This window comes from Lepus europaeus, chromosome 9, assembly GCF_033115175.1.
Source record: "Lepus europaeus isolate LE1 chromosome 9, mLepTim1.pri, whole genome shotgun sequence".
In the NCBI taxonomy this organism is placed as follows: Eukaryota; Metazoa; Chordata; class Mammalia; order Lagomorpha; family Leporidae; genus Lepus; species Lepus europaeus.
Window position 1 is genome coordinate 125,201,566 of NC_084835.1, and position 15,984 is coordinate 125,217,549.

General features: G+C 61.7%; 1 protein-coding gene across 1 annotated transcript in view; it reads left to right on the forward strand.

Annotated features, from left to right (window-relative positions):
* Window positions 1–15,984, forward strand: part of NFATC1 (nuclear factor of activated T cells 1) — a 123,189-nt gene that overhangs the window by 45,651 nt on the left and 61,554 nt on the right. Inside the window, 3 exon segments of the mRNA XM_062201825.1 lie at window positions 5,891–6,093; window positions 7,898–8,070; window positions 9,153–9,293. Coding sequence (XP_062057809.1) covers window positions 5,891–6,093; window positions 7,898–8,070; window positions 9,153–9,293 — 517 coding nt within the window.

Consider the following 15,984-nt stretch of genomic DNA (forward strand, 5'->3'; position numbering starts at 1 on the left):
GGGCCGGGGTGGCCGCCGTGCACCCCGACTCCACCACAGTCCTGCCTCACTTTCTGGTGAGAGTTGTGTTGCCTGCTTTGGTTTTTTTGTTTGTTTGTTTTGACAGGCAGAGTTAGAGAGACAGAGAGAAAGGTCTTCCTTCCGTTGGTTCACCCCCCAAATGGCTGCCGCCGGCACACCGCGCTGATCCGAAGCCAGGAGCCAGGTGCTTCTCCTGGTCTCCCATGGGGTGCAGGGCCCAAGCACTTGGGCCATCCTCCACTGCCTTCCCGGGCCACAGCAGAGAGCTGGCCTGGAAGAGGGGCAACTGGGACAGAAGCCGGCGCCCCAACTGGGACTAGAACCCGGTGTGCCGGCTCCGCAGGCGGAGGATTAGCCAAGTGAGCCGCGACGCCGGCCGCCTGCTTTGGTTTTGCATTCGGGGTGTGAGGCCAGGCCACTCTGCCCATAATTTGGGTCCTGTCTGCCCAGCTGTGGGCTGTCTGAGGGTCCCACCAGCTGAGGGGTTTTCAGCGTCCAGTGGTCTCACCGCCCCCAAGGAGGCCGGGTGGCAGCTGTTGTCAGTCCCCATGTGGTGGGGCTGCTCGGGCCACCGGGCTGGGACTTCAGCGAAGGGACCCAGCCCTCAGGTCACCCTTGAGCAGGCCACTTTGGGGTTTGGCCCCAGGTGGGTGTGGCAGGGTGAGCAGGCCAGAGGTGCGCCTTGGAGGCTGGGGGTCGTGGCTGCCACGTTTCCTCTCACCCCGCGGTGAGCATGGGACAGGTACACGAATGTCACAGAAATGATTTGTGATATGGGGACTAACAGCCACCTGGAAGAAAGCTTACTCTCACAGACAACTATCAGACAGACTCCTGGCCTCCAGTTGTCTGTGGAAAGTGGGCCGGGGACACTGTCACAGCTGCTTGCCCGGCTCTGCCCGTGGCTGGGAGAGTGGGAAGCCCAGGCCTTTTCTCTCTGCTCTGGGACCGTGTTGGGCCAAGTGCCAGTTCCAGACACCACCCCAGGTCTCCCTTGTCCTTAGACGTTGCACGGAGGTGAGACCACAGTGGCTCAGGTGCACCCTGTCCTGAGGCTCCCAGTGCCAGGACAGCCAGGGGCTCCTCCATACCCCCCAGGGAAGGCACCCCCTAAACAGCAGGTGCCAGAGGGTCTGGCTGAGGGGGAAGTGAGACACGGGTGAGAGTGCTGTGCTGCCAGTCCTGGGGGTCAGGTGGGTGCTGTGCTCAGTCCTGGGGATTAGGTAGGTGCTATGCTGTGGTTCCTGGGAGTCTGGTGGGTGCTATACTCAGTCCTGGGGATTAGGTAGGTGCTGTGCTGTGGTTCCTGGGGTCATGTGGGTGCTGTGCTGCCAGTCCTGGGGGTCAGGTGGGTGCTGTGCTCAGTCCTGGGGATTAGGTAGGTGCTGTGCTGTGGTTCCTGGGGTCAGGTGGGTGCTGTGCTGCCAGTCCTGGGGGTCAGGTGGGTGCTATGCTCAGTCCTGGGGATTAGGTAGGTGCTGTGCTATGGTTCCTGGGGTCAGGTGGGTGCTGTGCTGCCAGTCCTGGGGGTCAGGTGGGTGCTGTGCTCAGTCCTGGGGATTAGGTAGGTGCTGTGCTGCCAGTCCTGGGGGTCAGGTGGGTGCTGTGCTCAGTCCTGGGGATCAGGTAGGTGCTGTGCTGTGGTTCCTGGGAGTCTGGTGGGTGCTGTGCTCAGTCCTGGGGATTAGGTAGGTGCTGTGCTGTGGTTCCTGGGGTCAGGTGGGTGCTATGCTCAGTCCTGGGGATTAGGTAGGTGCTGTGCTGTGGTTCCTGGGGTCAGGTGGGTGCTATGCTCAGTCCTGGGGATTAGGTAGGTGCTGTGCTGTGGTTCCTGGGGTCAGGTGGGTGCTGTGCTCAGTCCTGGGGATTAGGTAGGTGCTGTGCTATGGTTCCTGGGGTCAGGTGGGTGCTGTGCTGCCAGTCCTGGGGGTCAGGTGGGTGCTGTGCTCAGTCCTGGGGATTTGGTAGGTGCTGTGCTATGGTTCCTGGGGTCAGGTGGGTGCTGTGCTGCCAGTCCTGGGGGTCAGGTGGGTGCTGTGCTCAGTCCTGGGGATTTGGTAGGTGCTGTGCTGTCAGTCCTAGGGGTCAGGTGGGTGCTGTGCTCAGTCCTGGGGATTTGGTAGGTGCTGTGCTATGGTTCCTGGGGTCAGGTGGGTGCTGTGCTGCCAGTCCTGGGGGTCAGGTGGGTGCTGTGCTCAGTCCTGGGGATTTGGTAGGTGCTGTGCTGTCAGTCCTAGGGGTCAGGTGGGTGCTGTGCTCAGTCCTGGGGGCCTGAGGGTCATTTGTGTTTTCGCCTGTTCCCCTGATTTCTCTGTTTGGCTTGTGTTTTTAGTCTTTGCGCTCTTTTTACTTAGGATATGCATAGGACAGCCTGTCGGTTCTTCCTGCCTTAGTGTTTAGGTTGCATTCACTTGGCCCAGGCTTAAAGGGACCCCTTGGTGCGTGTATGGTGCAGGAGTCCAGAACGTGGGACAGAGCTGGCACATGGGACTCCAGGGTCCCACTCTTGCTCTGTAGGGGTCCACTCTAGGATGGTGCCTTTGAAGTGGGAGGGAGACCATGACGGGGCAGCAACCCAGGGCCACCCTGGGCACCCCTCGCTGTGGTTGGTTACGAGGGGACCTAGGCACAGACGTGACGGAGGCCCTGGGAGCAGCGTGCACATCCCTACAGTGGGCCTGGCGTGCGTGGAGCCGGTTACAGCAGAGAGAAGCCGGTTTATCGGCTGGGCTCCTCCCTCCCCAAGTCCCCTCTTGCAGTATTGAGAACACCCCGCTCTTTCTGGGCCCGCACCAGGTGGTTTCTCTCGGGGCTTGCGGCTCTGCTCTGAGTTTTGGGAAGGCTCTCGTGTGTGTTCATTGAAAGGCGGACGATTAGCGGGCTCTTTAAACCCTGCACTTCCTTCCACCGTGTGGCCCCTGCCTGGGTTCCAGACCAATCAGTCCCCGGCCTGTCATCCTCCGTGTACGTGCTGAGGTCAGCACAGGAGCTAAAAACAAACATTCTAATGTGAGGAGGCTCGGCCGCAGGGCCCTGCAAAGGAGCGATGCGTTTTGTTTAGCTTAGGGGGAGCAGAGAAGTTGTTGCTGTGACAGGTGACTGTGTAAATGCCACCGTGACAGGCACTGTGTGCGCCGGAGGCAGAAAATCCGTGTGCTGCTCATGTGAGGTATCTTACATTTCTTTTCTTGAAATGAGCTTCGTGTTTTAAATAATAGATGTTTACCTCCCAGGTTAGACCGTAAATATCCCATTTTCACTGAAACAGCATGTTTTTTAAAGGCTGAAGTTCTGCCTCCTATTCAGTCTTCACACACATCAGAGCTGGTGCGGGGGGCAGGGGTGGCAAGGGGAGGCCTCGGGGGACTTAGTTGTCCTTTTACAGTCATCCGCCCTGGCCAGGCCCTGCCGGCTCCCACAGGCTGCCTCCTGTTTCCTGGGGAGGCTTGGCCCGAGGCTCGTTGACCTGTCCCTGCGCTCAGTTTCTCCAAGTGGACCCTGAGTCCCAGCTGGAGCAAGGGTTTCCGAGGGAGTCCAAAGGGCCCCAAGGCTGGGGTCCCCGGGGCTCTGTTGCAGATGCCCTTGCTTGTGTGGTGTTTCCGTGGGGGGACACCCTCCGTGGGGGACGCCTGCTCTCAGCTCACAGGAGAACGGCGCCTTCCTGGAGCGGAGTAATCTCAGCAGCCGTCCTCGGGGGCGGGGCCTCGCTGCAGGCAGACATGTCAGCGTCCGTGGGGATTGCTGCCGTGGCCGCTGCGCACCCTCCCGTCTGCTGTCAGACTCCTGTGTGTCAGGGAGGATGCTCTGCTCTGGTTGCGGGAATCGGCCAATCAGTTTCAAGGTGGTCGAGTCTGCAGGTGTCTGGGACCACGTCACCAGCAGAAGGTGACACTGGTGTCCCCTGCCGTGAGCCTGGCAGAGAGTTCGCAAGCATAGGCTGTGTGGTGCGTTTGTGTGGGCCCTGCGTGCCCCGTCAGTTCACACCGTGACCAGAGGCCGGCCGGGCACTGTATTGGCCTCTCGGCTGCAGGTTCTAGTGTCTGTCCCTGGTTTCTTGTGGACACGGGCAGGCAGGACTAAGAGAGCTGCTGGGATTTGATGTTCCCTGCTGCAGTGAGCCCGCTCGTGAGTCCCGGTGCGACTGAACGGTGACGCCGGGCCTCCCGCGCCTGCTTGGGGGAGGAAAGCCGCGCGCTCACGCCCACGTGCACTGCTTCCTGCGTGGCTGGGGTTGCCCTTCCACACGTTGCCCACCGCCGTGACCGTGGGGCAGTGCTTGTTTGAAGTGGGCTCACAGCCTGCGGCCTTTCATCTTGCGGGTCGTTGCTGGCCGCCTGCCAGGTGCCAGCGGCTCTGCGGAGTTAATGAGCGTCACGGTGCCGCGGCCAGGCCTGCATCAAACCAGAGTCCCGGCCGCCGATCTTCCCGCGAGGGACGTGGGGGGCCAGCAGCCTTGTAAAAGCAGTGTCCACCGCCCACATCAAAACCCAGTGGCCGCTAATGGAGTGTGTGATTTTCTGCTTCCCTTGTTAACGTTTCACTGTCGTTTTCCAAATTGGCGTGTTAAAAGGAGCGCCGCCAACCTGAGGAACGCGCGCGGGAGCTGCTGTTCTGGGCTCCCAGTGCACCCCAGCTCCTCTCTCCTTGCCCAGCTCCCTCCCCTGAAGCACGCTTTCAGGGCTGGGTGTTCCCTTCTCTCCGCCAAGACTTGGGGTGCCCCCCCTCCTTCTGCCTCCTGTTCAGTGTTTCTGACACCAACGGCCTTTGGGCCCCAAGGTCACCTCCCACCGTCTCAGCAGTTCCGATGGCCTCAGGACGACACTAGCCATCGCTTGCCTCTTGGCCATCTGTCCTCTGTGGCTATGGTGACCATGAGGAGGCAGAGGCTGAGCCGTGGAGCCGGGCCCTGGGGGCATGGCTGGGTGTGACTTGTGGGAGCCTGGGGGCTGAACGGTGAGGCTTGCTGGGAACCAGCATTGGTGCCTGGGCCACACCTGCAGGGCTGACCCTCCCTGCCTCAGCAGGTCTTGCTCCCTGGATGCATTTTTGCAAATCCTCCCTGGGGAGGAGTGGGGGGTGCCCAGCCCCTCTGAGTCGAGGACAGGGCTCCTGGGTTTGGCGTGGGCCGTGCAGGCTTGGAGCAGCTGGCACTGGGGCCGTTGGCCTTGAAAGCCGCAGTGTTTGCGACACCCATTGCTCTCGGGCAGGCGTTGCTGTCTGTGTCAAGGTTTTAAAACTGGCCTGGGGGACGCGGCTGCAGGGATGGCAGGAGGAGGTGCTAGTTGGCATTTACTGGGCAGTGTGTGTAGTATGACCAGTTGGGATTGGGCTTTGCTGTGCTTGGCTTGGGTTTACCTGGAATGGGAGCATGGGGTCAGTGTGGCAGGGCCCCTCTGGGTCTCAGGGAAGTCAGCCCTGCGAGTGCACAGCTGTGTCCTGTGCCACGTGGAGAGGAGGCCACGCAGTGCCCATTCCCATGCCCGGGGACAGGAGTGTGTTTTCTTTCTCACCAGCTCCTCGTCCAGGCGTGGAGTGCACGCGTGTGTGTGCGTGGTGCACAGTGCATGCGCGGGTCCTGAGGGAGGGGCATGTAGTACACGCGTCTGCCTGTGTGTGTACGCACCTGTAGGTGGGGGTCCCGTGTGGGCTGCAGGCGCGTTGGAAGCCTCACCCGTTTTCGGGACCTTCTCTACGTGTGCTTTTAAAGCAAGCACCAGCGTTCTGTTACAGAGCAGTGCAGGGGCAGGGAGCGGGGACTTCACACAGGCTGTGCGTGTTTCCTGTTGAATCGGCCTCTCGTAAAAGTTTAACTGATTCCCAGCAGTCTGTGCGCAAGGTGCTTAGTGGGCGTTTGTTGTTCTCTTGCCAGCTACATGGCTACTTAGAAAATGAGCCTCTCACGCTACAACTGTTCATCGGGACGGCGGACGACCGCCTGCTGCGGCCCCACGCCTTCTACCAGGTCCACCGGATCACGGGGAAGACCGTCTCCACCACCAGCCACGAGGCCATTCTCTCCAACACCAAGGTCCTGGAGATCCCGCTGCTGCCCGAGAACAACATGCGAGCCGTGTAAGCCTGGACAGGGCCCCGGGCAGGCAGGGGGGCTCCTGGCTTTGCTCTCTGTGTTCTGACTTCCTGGGGCCCCCCAGGCCCAACACCTGAATAAACTTAGCAGATACAGCGACCGTGACGGGTTTGTTTCTTTCCAGGGTCTCAGCCACACAGCTGTGGTGCCTGGCTCCTAAACATGACACCTGTTTGTGTCTGAATTCAGCAGTGCCGATTAGGAGAACGGTTACAGTGCGAACGTTGAGCAAATTAAGCGGGTCGTGTGTCTGGCTAGAATGGTCATCCTCAGTGTTACCCACGTGGCCAGTTCTGGCTTGCAGAGTCCGCCCTGACAGCTGGCACTGCCGTCAGCCCAAGAGTCCACTCTGACACTGCAGTCAGCTTAAAAAGTGGCTTTATCAACAGGCTGGGAACAACACAGGGCATCGTCCATTTAATCCTGAACAAAAGGCGGAGTTGCAGAGAGATGGGGAGAGAGAGGGAGAGGGAGAGAGAGGGAGATCCCCAAGTAGCCGCAACAACAGGGCCAGGGCCAGGCTGAAGCCAGGAGCTTCTTCCTGGTCTTCCATGCGGGTAGCAGGGGCCCAAGGACTTGGACCATCTTCTACAGCTTTCCCAGGCACATTAGCAGGGAGCTGGGTTGGAAGTGGAGCATCCAGGACTTGAATCGGTACCCATATGGGATGCCAACACTGTGCCACAACGCTGGCCCCCTCGAGCAGCTATTATGTGATGTGCCCATCCACCCCAAACTGTGAATGCGGCAGAAGAGAGAGCTCTTTGTCCCTGTGTGTGTGGCAGGGGCAGGTCTGGCACACAGATGTGTGAGCCCCGAGATGCAGCCATGAAAATGTGTGGTCAGGGTGGGCTGGGAGTGTGTGGGCTGCCCTGCTGGACGTCAAGGAAGCTGTCTCTGGGAAGGAGACGTTCAGCAGAGAGGATGTGCAGGAGGGGCCAGCCCTCTGGCTGCAGGTGCAGAGGCCCTGGGGCTTTGTCGGCCGGTCAGGAGGCCAGCAGAGCTGCCAGTGTTTGAGGGCGAGCGTACAGGAGATGAGGCAGGTGGGAGCCACAGTGTGTGGGAATTGCGCGGGGTTTTAAAAGTCGTTTACAACTTTTAATCCTTCTAAGTCGAAAACAAAGGGAAAGCAATGGCGTTTGTGAGCTTGGTGGACTTCATGCTCCCCTGGTGCCATTCAGACCCTGGCTGTCTTCGGGAGCAGGCTGTGAGCAGAGGCTGGGGACACCCGTGGCTGCTACAGTCACCCTGCGTCCTCTGCTCCCACTGAGCTTGAGAGAAAGGAAAAAGCTGGTGTTTGTTGCATGGAGAACCGATCCGTGGCTCGTTTTCCTGGAGTCTGGTTCTGAATGAAGCTGAAGTTGTTAAGTTAGGTGAAATTACGTGAACTGCAGAAGAAGAGGGCTTCCTGAGAAAGTGAGCGACCTTGACCTGAGTAATGCAGATAGTGACGGATCTTTCCATAAATCGGGCTTTCCTGGAGCTGCGGTGGGACAGAGGAGGTGCAAGCCCTGGCCGCCCCTGCTGCCCGAGCTGCTCTGGGACGCCCCCCAGGCCAGCGCCGGGTCACAGGGCCAGTGTCTGGGCTGTTGAGGCTGAGGGTGGAGGACACAGGCGTCCCCGAGCTGCGTCAGCTCAGGGCAGCTGTGGTGTGGGGAGCCCAGGGCCTGCCGGCTCTCGCTGTGCGCGGTTTGTCCGGGAGCTGAGCCCAGGGTGTGTGGGAGGCGGGGCCTGCTCCACGTTCTCCCATCGGCAGCGCAATACGAGCTATGGCTTTTGTTTTGGCAGCATTGACTGTGCCGGGATTTTGAAGCTCAGAAACTCCGACATCGAGCTGCGGAAGGGGGAGACAGACATCGGCAGAAAGAACACCAGGGTGCGGCTGGTGTTCCGCGTGCACGTCCCACAGCCCAGTGGCCGGACGCTGTCCCTCCAGGTTGCCTCGAACCCCATCGAGTGCTGTAAGTAGACACAGCTCGCCCTCCTGGGCAGCAGGGGCCGCCCAGCCACACCTCGCCTGGGTGTACGTGGGACTGGCGTCAGGCCTGGGAGATGTGTGCTTGTCAGGACGAGAGCGGCTGTGCACGGGTTTCAGTTAACGCTGCGTGGGTGACCGGCCTGCCCCAGCGCCGGCACTCCCAGCTCAGCACCTGCAGGAGCCCCCGGGAAGAGCTGATGCCGGGGCTGTTTGTGTGGATCGGGGAGCTGGGAGGAGGGTGTGTGCAGCTGCAGGGTGCTGCGCAGAACAAGCCCGGACTCCCAAAGCCTCCCCGGTGGCCTCGGTTCTGTTTCTCTCATTACGTGTGGGCCACCAAGCACGGTGGAGGCTGCCTGGCCCTGTGCTGCCACCACGGCTTTGCCGACACCTTCCTGGAGCAGTGCAAGGTCACGGATCCCCTGCTGGCATGTCAGGCGCTGTGCAATGCCTCTGGGTCCCTGTCCGAGCCCTGCACTTGGCGCCTCATAGCCACCGAGTCGGGCACAGCCAAGGCACCAGCTGACCCCCAGGAAGGAACGCACATAGCTCTGCCAGGCCCCTCCTCCTCCCCTCGGACGGTCATCCTTCTTGGTCTCCTGCCTCCCCCACCCCTGACCCGACCCCAAGGGTGGCCTCCTGCTGTCATCCCAACAGGGCCCCACACTCTGTGCCCACCCACTTGGCAGTGGGCTGAGTCTTCTCCAAGTCTGTTTGCTCTAAGACTCATGCCTGTGCCATGGAGAACTAGACTCCAACACGGGCAGGTCCCGCATGTTTGCATGAGCACTGTGGCCTGGGTAGTCATGTCCAGTGGAAGGCCGTGCTGTCTTCGCGTGGTGCTGGGGGCCGTCAGGACAGAGTGTGGCCGCACTTCCTGTCCTCACTCGAGCGGCACAGCCATGCGCTCGCTGCACGGGCACACACAAGCCCTCATCTCACTGGCTTGCTCATTAGGGATGGACGTGCTGGCCAGGATCTCCTGGTGCGTGTGAGTCCCTCAGAGGTGTAGGGTGGGGCAGGCAGGCCCAGGAGGTCATAGTCACCGTCCTCTCCCATCTGACGCAGCCCAGCGGTCAGCACAGGAACTGCCCCTTGTGGAGAAGCAGAGCATGGACAGCTACCCGGTCAGCGGCGGGAAGAAGATGGTTCTGTCCGGCCACAACTTCCTGCAGGACTCCAAGGTCATCTTCGTGGAGAAAGCTCCAGGTGTGTTCTTCAAAACAGAGCGCCCGAGGGGCCGCTGGTTGGGGTGCCAGTGGAGCTGGCTCCCGGCTGCAGAGCATCGGGGCTGTCGTTGCCCATTCTGGCCTCGGCGTGCTGGTCTCAGGGGCGGCTCTGTGCATCTGTTTGCATCTCGTGCGGGTGGACCACGTGCTGCTGGGAGGATGAAGCCGGAGCTCCCCTGTGCAGTCACCAGGGCTGTCCTCACGCCTCTTACCCCTCCGTGTTTAGGGAAGATCTGAGAGACGTTTGTTTTTCCCACTGGGGGTCCTGTGCCGGCTCTGCTGAGCCCCTGCGTGCGGAGGGGTCCCTCCACACCCCTCCTTCAGGAGGTGAGTGGGCATGTGCACCCCCACCTGGCAGCTTTTGTACCCCCTGCCTGTGGTTTTTAGTCTGTCCTTGGTGCCCACGGCATGGATGCCACAGGCCAGGTTTGCTGCTGTTCTCTGTGTCGTTGGTGGCCTTTAAGGCCAGGCTGTTCTGAGACAGGAGGAAGGACCTTCCTGCCCATAGGCTTGGCTCCCCCAGGGGCCCCAAGGTCTTGTGCTCATGTAGGGCCAGCTGGGAAGGCTCTGGTGCTGTGAGTTTGGGGGTGGGGGTGTCCTAAACCATTAGTTCCTGGTGCCGTCGTGTCTTTGGCTCTGGGCCCTATGCACGGAGCACAGCGCCTGGAGGCCTGGATGAGCTGTGCACCCCAGGGACAGTGGCCCCATGCAGACAGTAGCCCCAGGGACGTGGGGACCCTGTGGACTCCAGGGAGAGGGCCTGGGCAGACAGGAGCAGGACTCAGCCTGCAGGCTGGAGAGAGTGAGACTGGCCACGGACTCACGGCTCCAGATGCAGGTGGTGAGCACGGCTGTCTTGAGTGGGCGAGAAGGGTTCCCTCCCTCCTCGCTCCTGCCTCGCCCTACCCCTGCAGGCTCCGCTCGCTCCTCACTGTGGGGGCGCTGCGTCCCCTCCCACCCAGGGCTGGACTGGGTGGAATTTTCCCTTTGCACATTTCCCAGTTGGGCAGCCGGTGTCGTGCCCCCTCTAATCAGCGAGGCCGCAGAAGCCGCTGCCTTCACGACGGGACTTGGTTCTGTGCGGCTTGCAGGAAACTCAAGTGCTTCAATCAGAGTGGCTCAGGCTCACGTAGAGCTGGGCCTGCCTGTGTAATCATGTGCGGAACTGGGACGCGTGTCCGGCCTTGTGGGCAGAGACAGCCCCACTGCTCCCCGACGGGAGGCGCGTTCCCCGTGTGCACGTGCTCTGCTCCCAGCTGGTCTCTGTGATCAGACCCGCCAGAGCCACACACCCCCACAGGCCACGAGCCTCTTCCCGCCTGCCCTAAGGTCAGGGCTGTAACTGCCCCAAGGGCAAGTGCTGAGTAGATGCTGTGTAGACAGTGCACTGGGGGCAGGCACACGGGTAGATGCTGTGTAGACAGTGCACTGGGGGCGGGCAGGCACACGGGTAGAGCTGTGTAGACAGTGCACTGGGGGCGAGCAGGCACACGGGTAGAGCTGTGTAGACAGTGCACTGGGGGCGAGCAGGCACACGGGTAGAGCTGTGTAGACAGTGCACTGGGGGCAGGCACACGGGTAGATGCTGTGTAGACAGTGCACTGGGGGCGGGCAGGCACAGGGGTAGAGCTGTGTAGACAGTGCACTGGGCGGGCAGGCACACGGGTAGAGCTGTGTAGACAGTGCACTGGGGGCAGGCACACGGGTAGAGCTGTGTAGACAGTGCACTGGGCGGGCAGGCACAGGAGTAGATGCTGTGTAGACAGTGCACTGGGGGCGAGCAGGCACACGGGTAGAGCTGTGTAGACAGTGCACTGGGCGGGCAGGCACACGGGTAGAGCTGTGTAGACAGTGCACTGGGGGCAGGCACACGGGTAGAGCTGTATAGACAGTGCACTGGGAGCGGGCAGGCACACAGGTAGATGCTGTGTAGACAGTGCACTGGGGCGGGCAGGCACACGGGTAGAGCTGTGTAGACAGTGCACTGGGGGCGGGCAGGCACACGGGTAGAGCTGTGTAGACAGTGCACTGGTGTGGCCAGGCACAGGAGTAGATGCTGTGTAGACAGTGCACTGGGGCGGGCAGGCACACGGGTAGAGCTGTGTAGACAGTGCACTGGGGGCGGGCAGGCACACGGGTAGAGCTGTATAGACAGTGCACTGGGGGCGGGCAGGCACACGGGTAGATGCTGTGTAGACAGTGCACTGGGGGCAGGCACACGGGTAGAGCTGTGTAGACAGTGCATTGGGGGCAGGCACACGGGTAGATGCTGTGTAGACAGTGCACTGGGGGCGGGCAGGCACACGGGTAGATGCTGTGTAGACAGTGCACTGGGGCGGGCAGGCACACGGGTAGAGCTGTGTAGACAGTGCACTGGGGGCGGGCAGGCACACGGGTAGATGCTGTGTAGACAGTGCACTGAGGGCGGGCAGGCACACGGGTAGAGCTGTGTAGACGGTGCACTGGGTGGGCAGGCACACGGGTAGAGCTGTGTAGACAGTGCACTGGGGCGGGCAGGCACACGGGTAGAGCTGTGTAGACAGTGCATTGGGGGCGGGCAAGCACACGGGTAGAGCTGTGTAGACAGTGCACTGGGCAGGCAGGCACACGGGTAGAGCTGTGTAGACAGTGCACTGGGGGCGGGCAGGCACACGGGTAGATGCTGTGTAGACAGTGCACTGGGCGGGCAGGCACACGGGTAGAGCTGTGTAGACAGTGCACTGGGGGCAGGCACACGGGTAGAGCTGTGTAGACAGTGCATTGGGGGCGGGCAGGCACACGGGTAGAGCTGTGTAGACAGTGCACTGGGGCGGGCAGGCACACGGGTAGATGCTGTGTAGACAGTGCACTGAGGGCGGGCAGGCACACGGGTAGAGCTGTGTAGACGGTGCACTGGGTGGGCAGGCACACGGGTAGAGCTGTGTAGACAGTGCACTGGGGCGGGCAGGCACACGGGTAGAGCTGTGTAGACAGTGCATTGGGGGCGGGCAAGCACACGGGTAGAGCTGTGTAGACAGTGCACTGGGCAGGCAGGCACACGGGTAGAGCTGTGTAGACAGTGCACTGGGGGCGGGCAGGCACACGGGTAGATGCTGTGTAGACAGTGCACTGGGCGGGCAGGCACACGGGTAGAGCTGTGTAGACAGTGCACTGGGGGCAGGCACACGGGTAGAGCTGTGTAGACAGTGCATTGGGGGCGGGCAGGCACACGGGTAGAGCTGTGTAGACAGTGCACTGGGGGCGGGCACACGGGTAGAGCTGTGTAGACAGTGCACTGGGGGCAGGCACACGGGTAGAGCTGTGTAGACGGTGCACTGGGTGGGCAGGCACACGGGTAGAGCTGTGTAGACAGTGCACTGGGGCGGGCAGGCACACGGGTAGAGCTGTGTAGACAGTGCATTGGGGGCGGGCAAGCACACGGGTAGAGCTGTGTAGACAGTGCACTGGGCAGGCAGGCACACGGGTAGAGCTGTGTAGACAGTGCACTGGGGGCGGGCAGGCACACGGGTAGATGCTGTGTAGACAGTGCACTGGGCGGGCAGGCACACGGGTAGAGCTGTGTAGACAGTGCACTGGGGGCAGGCACACGGGTAGAGCTGTGTAGACAGTGCATTGGGGGCGGGCAGGCACACGGGTAGAGCTGTGTAGACAGTGCACTGGGGGCGGGCACACGGGTAGAGCTGTGTAGACAGTGCACTGGGGGCAGGCACACGGGTAGAGCTGTGTAGACAGTGCACTGGGGCGGGCAGGCACAGGAGTAGATGCTGTGTAGACAGTGCATTGGGGGCGGGCAAGCACACGGGTAGAGCTGTGTAGACAGTGCACTGGGGGCGGGCAGGCACACGGGTAGAGCTGTGTAGACAGTGCACTGGGGCGGGCAGGCACACGGGTAGAGCTGTGTAGACAGTGCACTGGGGCGGGCAGGCACAGGAGTAGATGCTGTGTAGACAGTGCACTGGGGCGGGCAGGCACACGGGTAGAGCTGTGTAGACAGTGCACTGGGGGCGGGCAGGCACACGGGTAGAGCTGTGTAGACAGTGCACTGGGGCGGGCAGGCACACGGGTAGAGCTGTGTAGACAGTGCACTGGGGGCAGGCACACGGGTAGATGCTGTGTAGACAGTGCACTGGGGCGGGCAGGCACACGGGTAGAGCTGTGTAGACAGTGCACTGGGCGGGCAGGCACACGGGTAGAGCTGTGTAGACAGTGCACTGGGGTGGGCAGGCACAGGAGTAGATGCTGTGTAGACAGTGCACTGGGGCGGGCAGGCACACGGGTAGATGCTGTGTAGACAGTGCACTGGGGGCAGGCACTCGGGTAGAGCTGTGTAGACAGTGCACTGGGGGCGGGCAGGCACACGGGTAGAGCTGTGTAGACAGTGCACTGGGGGCGGGCAGGCACATGGGTAGATGCTGTGTAGACAGTGCACTGGGGCGGGCAGGCACACGGGTAGATGCTGTGTAGACAGTGCACTGGGGCGGGCAGGCACACGGGTAGAGCTGTGTAGACAGTGCACTGGGGCGGGCAGGCACACGGGTAGAGCTGTGTAGACAGTGCACTGGGGCGGGCAGGCACACGGATAGATGCTGTGTAGACAGTGCACTGGGGGCAGGCACTCGGGTAGAGCTGTGTAGACAGTGCACTGGGGCGGGCAGGCACACGGGTAGAGCTGTGTAGACAGTGCACTGGGGCGGGCAGGCACAGGGGTAGAGCTGTGTAGACAGTGCACTGGGGGCAGGCACACGGGTAGAGCTGTGTAGACAGTGCACTGGGGGCAGGCACACGGGTAGATGCTGTGTAGACAGTGCACTGGGGGCGGGCAGGCACACGGGTAGATGCTGTGTAGACAGTTCACTGGGCGGGCAGGCACACGGGTAGAGCTGTATAGACAGTGCACTGGGCGGGCAGGCACACGGGTAGAGCTGTATAGACAGTGCACTGGGGGCGGGCAGGCACACGGGTAGATGCTGTGTAGACAGTGCACTGGGGGCAGGCACACGGGTAGAGCTGTGTAGACAGTGCACTGGGCGGGCAGGCACAGGAGTAGATGCTGTGTAGACAGTGCACTGGGGGCGGGCAGGCACACGGGTAGAGCTGTGTAGACAGTGCATTGGGGGCGGGCAAGCACACGGGTAGAGCTGTGTAGACAGTGCACTGGGGCGGGCACACAGCGCGGTGCCCAGCACTGGTCATTGTGCTTCTGTATTTAGTGAAACTTGGGCGTCGACACCCGGGTGTCCATGCAGAGCACACGCTTTCAGAGCAGCACCAGTGTCTGCGTGGTTTCTCCCTTCTCATCTGGCTTCTTAGGCAAAGCCGTCAGCTGTGACCCTCCATGTGGTAGCCTGGACACCCTCGTCTTGTCTTGGTGAGCCCTTCCTAGCCGTTCGTGTGCGTGTGCGTGTGTGTATGTGTGTGTGTAGAGAAACCAAACTTCGGTTTAAATTAAAAACACAGCTGCCTGGTGCACTGTAAGTTCTGGTTCTCTAAACTGCTGCCTGCAGACGGAGCCGAGGCACTGGGTGAGGCAGCCGTGAGCTGGGCCGGAGGGACTGTGCTGTGGCTCCTGGCTCTGTACCTGCTGTGAGCCCTGCTGTGCTGGGTGCTCTGGGCTCTCTCAGTTGCCCCTGGTCCCAGCGCTTGGCCTCCAGGGCTTAAGCTGCTGACAGAGCAGCTCCTCTGCCCCGGCGGGCTGGCAGGAGTGGGTGCTGTGCCCTTGGCGGGGCATCTTCTCCCTGAAGTGACTCAGGTGGGCGTCGGGGGCAGGGTGATGCTGGCCTTGCTGGGGAGAGTGCTTGGCCCTTGGTCCCAGCACTGGGCAAGTTGGGCCCATCGCTCTCAGGGCCCTGGATGCTGGCCCCACCTGCATGTGGCCAGTCCTCTGGGAAGCCTCCAGCAGGCAGCACAGGGCTCTGGCCACACCACGATGGAGCGCACACGGCAGCCCATGGCTCTTCTTGGGTCCCCTGCTTCTCTCGCTGTGTCATGCCAGAGGACTCAGTTGAGCTAAGCCCTTCTCTGCCAGCCTCGGCCCAGGGATCTCCATGTCAGACGCAGCTTCTGAGGGTTCCCAGGGAAGTGTGAGACCTGGGGACAGTCAGGCCTGAGGGCCCAGGCCGGGTGAACTCTGTGGCCTCCTGGGGCCCCCGCTTGGGGCCGGGGGGTGTTCAGCTGCAGGAAGCAACAAGCAGCACCCCCTTCCCTTCCCTCCACGTGGTTGCTGAGTCGCCCCGGATCTGTGAGTCTGGAGGGGGTGTGTGTGTCCTTTTGGCTGCCCAGTGTGAGTGCGGACAGGGAGGGGACGCCGCGTGAGGTGTGAACGTGCTGTGTGAGACGTGAACGTGCCGCGTGAGACGTGAACGTGCCGCGTGAGACGTGAACTCCCTCTTGTCTTGGAGACTAGGCCAAGCCGAGGCCGAAGGGAGGAGCCAGGCTGTGGGGGTGTCCAGGACAGGTGAAGGAGGCCTGTTGTGGGTTCTGCCGGGCAGGAAACGCCAAGGTGCAGCTGCCGTACTCACTGCCGAGCCAGAGGCTGGGGGACTCAGTGGTTCCTGACGGTCCTGCGAGGTCATCGGTGTGACAGGGCCAGGATGGCTTCTGCCTCTCAGGGGTCCCCTTGTCCACAAGAGCTCCTCGAGGCTTTGTGATGTCCACCAGGGCAGCCAGAGCAG